At 30.5% G+C, this 9,300-nt stretch overlaps 1 protein-coding gene and 2 pseudogenes across 1 annotated transcript; 1 reads left to right on the top strand and 2 right to left on the bottom strand.

Moving 5' to 3' along the window:
- Positions 1–1,331: 1,331 nt before the first annotated feature.
- On the bottom strand, positions 1,332–1,691 carry LOC112685154. Its single transcript, XM_025556932.1, has 2 exons — positions 1,512–1,691; positions 1,332–1,415 (listed from the first exon to the last, which is right to left on the bottom strand). The coding sequence occupies exons 1-2, from the start codon at positions 1,689–1,691 to the stop codon at positions 1,332–1,334; spliced, it is 264 nt and encodes an 87-aa protein (XP_025412717.1).
- A 556-nt stretch (positions 1,692–2,247) lies between these two features.
- LOC112685151 lies at positions 2,248–6,779 on the bottom strand (annotated as a pseudogene).
- A 751-nt stretch (positions 6,780–7,530) lies between these two features.
- Positions 7,531–8,266, top strand: LOC112685140 (annotated as a pseudogene).
- The last annotated feature ends 1,034 nt before the right edge of the window (positions 8,267–9,300 follow it).

The raw sequence follows: 9,300 nt of genomic DNA, 5'->3' as shown, positions 1-9,300 counted from the left end.
CGGTAGAGCACTCAAAATATTAGGATTTGTTAAACGCAATACCACCAATTTCACATCTATCTCTTGCCTCCGTATACTGTATTTCGCCTTAGTTTTAGAATATGGAGTAGTGATATGGCACCCACACCTAGCGCGCGATGAACTGAGACTAGAACGAGTACAAAACAGATTTTTATCCTATGCTGCCTTCAAATTAAAAATTAAACATCCCCTACATGATTACTCACTCATTTCCTCTAATCTTCAAATCCCTTCTTTAGCCTCTCGCCGCGCAGGGGCTGACCATCATTTCATCTCTTCACTTCTCGAGGGATCTCTAGATTTTCCTGAATTGCTCTCTTCTATCTCTTTCCGTGTTCCGTCTCACTCTACTAGAAATCATTCCCTTTATCAATTGCCTTACCACCGCACTTCCTATGGATTCAACCACCCTCTCCACAGAATGTTACGCAGCCTCAACTCAGCCTAGTCTTCCACATTTACCAGATATTTATTTCATATATTATACTATAGTTTTTATTTTTTTTCTCTTCTTTGTTACTATATTATTCAACTGTTTTTGTTATATTTAATTTTAGCAACAAAATATTGTATTTAAATTAATGCCTGTCACTGCGTAAATAAAAAAAAAAAAAAAAAAAAAAAAAAAATGTAATGCTAAAACAAAAAGTGTTGAGCATAAAAAAAGTATAGGTAAAACAGGTGGAGGTAGTTATGAAGGATATGTTTCAACAGCAATTGATGAGAAGATAGTTGAAATTATAGGAGATGTACCTATTTTTGGTCAACCACATACAGCTGAATCGATTATTAAATTTGATGATCATGAAATTTGTATAGATTCTTCTAATTTTCATATTTTACAGTAAGGATAAAATTGTTATTCTTATAAGTATTTTTTTATTAAAAAAAAATAGACAGTGTAACTTAAAAGTATTTATTATATTAATTGTACCCAGTGCCGGTGCTAGGTATTTGGCCGCCCTGTGCCAATTTATAAAAATGACGCCCCATATACCTACAGTATATGGATAAAATGTATCCAACACTTTTCCCGCCTTACACATATACGGCGCGGCGTCCGTTAAAAGTAAAAGTACATTATTGTGTATTACACCATTCGGCCACAAAACACCCATTGCATTATTAAATAATTGACATATAGTTTTGTGGTTGCATTTATCTAATTCTTCACAGCACAATAAAAATGGTTTAGATGGTTCAGTGCTCAATTTTCCTACAATAACATTTGCGGTATATCGACCGTCGGCGTCTGTTGTTTCATCTACTCCAACCCAAAATATGGCCATCTCCAATGATATTTTGAATTTTCAAAATAGTTTCTTCATACACCCCACCAACATAATTTTTTCTAAGTGTACTCTCGTCGGGAATTTTATGACCAGTATATTTTTCCATAACATTTTTAAATGCAACATTTTTCAATTTAAAAAGAGGAATGACTGAACGTATTAGTGCACGACACAAATCATCATTAAAAACTGACTTACTATTGGTAGATGCGGATGATGTAGAAATAAAATTTTGTTGAAATATAAGCTTTCTGTCTTTATTGCCTCTATGTTTACTGGTATTGATGTGCTGAATAACTTGACCACGTTGGTCGATAGATACTGATCTATCACAAGACTGACAGTATAAAACTTGTCCATCACTCCTAAAAGTTTCATTCGGAAATTCTTCCAAATAAATACTAACTTTTGACCTTTTTGTGCGAGCTACTTTGGGCATATTTAAATAGTTAACAATATTATATTATACAAACTACACACACGGACACAATACAAAAATAACGTGATCGAATAACGCTCATACGAATACTGATCGAAAAGTGAACGCATATACTCATATACTGAAATTACTACCTACTATTTAGATAACTAGATAAGATATCGAATCGTCGTTTGATGTCAAAGGTGTACAGTACAGAAACGTAATCGTATCGCAAAATACTAAAATAAAAATGGAAATTCTTCAATAATACAGAATACGTATATTTATTTGTAAAATAATTAAAAAATACACGGAAATTCTACAATATTACATAGTTTATGTATTTATTTGTAAAAAAATTTAATTATTCTAAAATATTTAAAAATATTTAAAATAAAATTAGCATCAGATTACTTGAAATTAAATGAAACGTATACATATATCGAAAACTTTCCGATGCTATTATTACATAAAAATTTTTATTTAAATTAAAATCCGTTCCCTATTGATTATACAAATATTATACAATATAGCACAGGCATTTATTATACTAGCCGCTTTTTCCGGTGTGTAGTGTAAAACTCTATGTTTAAGTAAACATCTAAAAAATAAAGAATTTATTGTAATACAACATATTAATAGTAATTATGTTTTTTTTTATCTTTTTGGAAGAATATATTGAGTAAAAATTCAATATACCTAAATCTCATCTTAAGTACACCATTACACCGTTCTATAATTGACCTGGTTTTACATAACCAATTATTATACCTAGCTTCTGGATTATTTGATAGAAGGTCGTTGATTGGTGTCAATAACCACGGTCTCAAACCATGGTCTCAAACCATATCCAGAATCCCCTATTATAAAAAATTAAGATTTATAATATTTTCTAATAAATTAATCAATACATTAAATTTATAATCTTATAAAATGTACCTAATAAAAAATATGAAGTATGCCCATTTAAATGTAAATGTCTTAGCAATCCTAATACAGGACTTAGGCCGGCCGCACACCAAAAGAACAAAACTGCGTTAAGCAGCGTTAGTCAGCCTAACACAGTTTTGTTAAAAATAGAACATAGGAAATTACGTTGCATACGCACATTGATAAGACATAGTCAAAACAAAACGTTTTTGCTTTAAAACACAATTAGTCATGACTATTACCGTCTGAAGTGTCTCCATTTTTCATCAGTCACGCTAAGACAAGAACGAAAAATTGTTAATATAAAATACAATTTTATTTTAAAATATTTAAATTTAAATAATTATACATAAATTGTATTGTAATTTTAAAATACAATGGCTTGTGATAGTGCCAATAGTGAACTATTGGTAAGTCTAGTGGAAAAAAGACCATTAATATTTGACTACAATGACAAACATCATAGCAACAGAGTGGTTCAGGATAAATTATGGCAAGAAATTAGTTTGGAAATGAATTGTGACGGTAATTATATCAAATATTATATTATATTATATATTATTTTAATATTATTATTCCATATGGTTTATTTATTGCATAGTATAGTGATAATATGATAATATGATATTTTATTTACCTATTATTATTATTATTATATATAGGACCTAGGTACATGATTATATTATATTATAAAAAAAATAATACTTATTAAATATAAATAAACAATTAAATAATAAAATTTAATTTATAATTAATAATATTAATAGGCAAGTATAATATAATTATAATAATTATAGGTGAATATATTATGATTATACAATATATACATTTTGCCAAGCAACTGATCCAATTTCTGAATTAAAATATTGCATAAATTGTGCACGTATATTAATTGCTTCTATCGTTGGTCTGTGGTTTGTAGGTCTATTGACTTCTTGATATGGTTGTGAACATGTTGTTTCTATTTCATTTTGAATATCAATTTGAAAATCACTTTCTTTGTCAATAATTAAATTATGAAGTACACATGCAGCCTGTGTAATAATTGTAGCTCTATCAGGCTGCACCAACATTTTATTCTCAAATACATTTAAACCGTTTTGTTAATATTCCGAAAGCACACTCCACAATTCTCCTTCCTCGTGATTGCCGGTAGTTATAAATTCGCTTTAAATTTGTAAGTTGTCTACGTGCAAATGGTTTCATTAAATTGGTTTTTAAAGGATACGCTTCGTCCGCAACAAAAACAAATGGAAATTTATACTCTAAATTTTTATTTATTTTTCTTGGCTGAGGTAAAAGCAATTTATTAGCTTCTAGTAATTTTCCAAAATTTGATTCCTTAAGAACACCTCCATCACTATTACGACCAAAATCCCCAACATCAATAAATATAAATTTAGTATTAGCATCAACTACTGCTTGTAAAACTATAGAGTGGTGTCCTTTGTAATTAAAAAATCCGGATCCTGAATTGGGTGGACATTGTATGGCTATATGCTTACCATCGATGGCGCCGACACAATTTGGAAAATTCCAACATTTTTCAAATCCATTTGCAATTTTTAACCAATCTTCAGTAGTTGGCAAATGCATAAATTGTGGTGATAGGAGTTTCCATATTGCTTTACACGTTTCATTAATAATTTTACTTGCTGTAGTAGCTCCTACTCGCAGATTATAATGCAAGCGTTGAAAACGTACTCCAGAGGACAAAAAACTAAAAAGAAAATTGTATTTGTTTTAGTATCATTATGTAAAAGTAAGTGGACAAATCTACGAAATTCATTTGCAAGAGAACTTCGGGAGCTTAAAAATAAAAAATCAGGATCTGTTCAAAAAAAAGAAAGTGGTATTTATTTGATAGCACGAGTTTTTTGACGGACTTCATGTTACAACACAAAAAAATGGCTAGTAATATAAGTGACATATACGTAGAAGAAACAGAAGAAAACAGAGAATCAGATGAAGAACAGAATGTAACACAAGTAGACGAAAACACAACAGCAGAAAAAAGTATAATTACAGAAAGTGAACCAGACTTCAGACAACCAATGTTTAAAAAACCAAAGAAAAAAGAGTACAAGACTGCGAGTGAAAAAGTAGCTGAACCTATGATCGAATTTTTAAAGTCTAGGACAAATAAGCCAACACATGTTGAAGATCCCCCAGAATTATTATTTTTTAAGAGCTTAATTCCTGATTATAATAAGCTCAACGAAAAAAATCAACGTCGGTTTAAAAATGATATGTTAACAACCTTAAACAATTATCTCGATGAACAAGAGATATACCCAGAGAGTATCGTTGCAAAATAACATTAATCCATATCCATATACTGCAAGACAAATTTGTGAACAGAATGTCAATGCATTTTATCAAGATTTTGCTTCAGGCGTATCTTCACCTTCACCAGGGAACAGTAATAATTCATTCTAATAACCATATGTATTAATTCATTTCAATAATATTATATGTATATCATGTACGCATTTATTATAAATATTTCAATTAATACAAAAAATGTTATTTCTTACCTCAATGTAAGCAACAGTCTTTCTTCAGGAGAAATACTTTTCCTAAAATGAGTATCCTGTTTTCTAATTTCTTCTTGTATTTGTTGTAAAATAAAGTCAAACGTATCAATATTAACACGTGTGTAATTTTTAAATTTACTTTCATCAGCACGTAATTCACATAATAAAGAAAATATCACATTATGAGTTATACGTTTCTGATTTAATGGATGAACCCATTTTTTGGTCTGTTTTTTCTCTAACTCTTGTAGAGTGTACCACAGACAAACTGCAACCTCTTCGTCAGATGACATTTTGGTAACTGTTTGTGTATTTTTTTATGTTTGTCTAGTCTTGTCTTGCCTTGACTTGACTAACTGATATGAGCATAAACAAAACAAATTGTTTTTAGTTGACTAAAACAAAAATGACTAACGATGACTAACACAGTTTTGCTCTTTTGGTGTGCGGCCGGCCTAAGACGCCAAATATGACTATCATGTGTACTTCCTGGAAATTTGGCACATATATTCAAAATTTGGAGGTTTGAATCACAAATCTTTATCAAACATAGTATAAATTATTTTATTTACAATATTTTTTATCTGAAATATTAAATAATATTATCATGCTTTAAATGACCAAATACCAATTGTGTATTAATACTGTGATACCCTTTTCTATTAATATATACATGTTCTGGATAAATAGGCTCGTCAGACTTAGGTGGTACAATGGCAATATGAGTCCCATCAATGACACCAACGACTCCAGGTATTCCAAATTTTTCATAAAACCTTAGCATTAAAATTAATTAAGTATAAGGGATATAATATTAGAATTTTTAAAAACATTTTTTACCATAAACGAACTTCTTTGAGTTCATCAATAGTACTCGGAAAATGTATATATTTATTAAGTATTTCTGGAACATTTAAAGCATTAGCAACTTCAGTAATGCATCTACTAACTGAAGCTTGACTTACAGCAGCACCTCTGTGTTCCCCTATATCTTGCTGGTAACTTCCACTTGCAAAGCTGTTAATAACTAGCAAAAAAATAAAATAAAAAATATTAAATCAATTAAAAAATAAATTTTAAATTTGTATGTACCTATTATTTTCTATTACTAACCTTTCTTTGAATACTTAGTCCAGCAATTGTTGACGGACTTGACATGAAAGGATTTAACTCATCCGTTAACTTTTGTACAAGCACCTTACTTAAACGATAAGTACCAATAAACTGTTGTTCAGAGAGTGCTAAAAAATTAAATGTATATAATGATCGATAATTTTTGGAAAGCAATTATATATTTGTTTATAACTAAATATATATATATAAAATAAAAACTTACCAAAAGGATCTTCTTGTTTCATAACTCGTATTACTTCATTAGTAATATTAATTTCGTTTTGAATTTCTAATTCATTAATTTGCATTATATTGTAAATCTCAAAATCGTCATCAAATGCCATGATAAATATTTAAACATTCATTCTCGTTCGCGAACTATACTCTTTTAATTATTAATTATAGATTATGGTACTAAATACGGTACAAGTACGAACAATAAATTGAAAAACTGATAAATTAGTTGATTACAGTGAAAATTGTGTGTCGAAAACAGTTTTCGACACCAAATTCACTATCGTTGTATATTGTCGAATATTCCTATCGAACTAATGATCGAAAGCGGTTTGAGAATAGGATTTTTGTTATCAATCGAAATCAAAGTTGTTTTCGATCAACTATTGATCGAAAGCGTGGTTCGATACGTTTGAGAATAGACCCCCAGGATGGCGATGCAGTGTAGCCAACTTCACGGGTGACGCAGCGTAGTCACTTTCTTACCCAGGTTCTAGACCGGAGGCAATTCAAAATACCCAAAAAGATCGAACAACTACTTTCAACTGAAATAAAACCAAGAAAATGTTCACGAATGGTAACTTTTAAATCTTCAATTGACACAAAACGAATAATAGTAGTCATCAGCTCCGAGTGACTTATATCAGGATTACAATCTAGTATAATACTATAATATTTCGCTTCGCTAACCATAGTAACTATGCGAGACTTAGGGCCGGTTTCACCATCTAGAGTTAAAGTGCAAATAACCGATAACTTGGAGTTAACAAAAAAAAAATGTATTTCACCACCAAGGGTTAGTTGGAAACCCCTGGTTAAGGGAACTGTTGACTCTTAGATTTTAGCTCTTGGTTGTACTGGGGAATAACGAGCTAATTCTTAGTTAACGCACGTTGTTATCAATTTTTTTTGTCTTGCCACATAGTTTTATAGTGTTGTGGGTTTTATACGTTTTAAACGTATATGATTTGTTCACGCAATAATGATTCGAAGAATTATATTTGAAATGGATGATGAGTTTAAAGTGGACAAAGAAATTATTTTGTTGCAACGCCGACCTCGTATTTTTTACAAACATAAGAACTATTTAGAATTATACGACAAACCATGATCTTGTAAATAGATTTCGTCTTTCGAAAAAAACTTTCAGTACTGTTTTGAGTTTAATAGAAGCCGAAATATCTCCTCCTTCTCAAAGGTAAGTGACATATTATTACAGTTCAATACAATGCTAGATAAAGAAGCAATCATTGTTATTGCTAAATTATCTATTCTTCCATCTAAAACATATTATCGACATGAATACTGTTACAATTGCATGGGTTGACAAAAGAGGGTGGGTGGTGTTAGTTTACTTTCCAAAAATTTTCTATAATGATGTCTCAACTCTCAATATATGTGTGTGAAGCGTAGATAGTCTAAATGTTTTTTTTTTCTGTTTTAGAAACAGAGCAATCGCAGTACCTTCAAAATTGTACATGGCGTTAAGGTACCTTGCTACGGGTCCTTTTTTATTAACCGTTACTGACTTTACTGGTGTCAGTGAATCTTCAGCTTGTAGATATGTTCACCAAGTTTGCAGAGCCATAGCAAGGCTAACATTTATTGATTTTCCTACAAATGCTGATAATACAAGGAAAATAATGACCGGGTTTTACGACCGTTGTACATTTCCTAGAACAGAGGTTCCCAAACTGTGGGTCACGATTATATTTTAGTGGGTCGCGTTGTATTTTGAAATAATATATTTCTTCTATTACTTTTCGTTGTTGTTCAAATTCAGTTTTATCGTCAATCGTTATCTGTGAGTGTGACGATTACGAGTTTACAGCGACCGAGTCCAAACGACGCAATTTGATTAATAGTTATTGAAAAGGTAATGATTTATCAGAACACAAATTAATAGGTACTGTTGCGGACATACATAAATGTAGTTCCTTACGACTCATAATACATGGATGGGACCACGTAGATTAAAAATAATAGAAATCGGGAAATGATTATTATTAATATAATATTCGTATAAAGAGAAAGGAATGATTAAGAACCGAGGGTAACACGAATATGAGCTGTCAAGACTACATTTCAAAGAATTATAAAAAAGCGATTAATAAAAGCGCATAACAAAATATGAGAGATGTTCAAATAGTAATATTACCGAGGTCAACCATTTTAATTACAATTTAATATCTCCGGGTAGTAACAGTAAATGGAAATAATGTATTACATAGAAATGCGCGGCCAATTCCCACGAGACCTAAGTATATAAGGGGGTTGGGAACAGACCAATATTCAGATGTGGTTTACATGTACAGTCGCAAGCACCTTCACGCCAGATCATTTCTTAATTAAATGTTTTTGTACTTAGAAAAATTCTTAAATAAACAGTTTAATTATATTTGAGTATTTTTATTTGGAGTATTATTCTAAAAAACTTAACCATCGTTACGATTGAACGACGGCACGCAACAGTACCTCCATGACATTCAAAACTTTTGATTATTTTCAGTAACACGCGGCACATCGAATACGATATACGTAGTTGTTTATTTAATATTACTTTTTCTCAAATAAATTTGTTTTTTTTTTTTTTTTTGTACTTTTGTACAACTATGGACTAATGGTTAAATAAAAAGTCCATGACTCAAAGTCAAGAAAAAACAGAGAAAATATCTGCGTCAACAGATAAAAAAAAAAAATTAAATTACGATGAGCCTTCAACAAGTTCTCCTGAGTTGAAACAAAAAAAAAC

Source organism: Sipha flava, unplaced genomic scaffold (assembly GCF_003268045.1).
Source record: "Sipha flava isolate LNK unplaced genomic scaffold, YSA_version1 267_pilon_pilon, whole genome shotgun sequence".
Lineage (NCBI taxonomy): Eukaryota > Metazoa > Arthropoda > Insecta > Hemiptera > Aphididae > Sipha > Sipha flava.
This window is presented reverse-complemented; position numbering and strand designations above follow the sequence as displayed.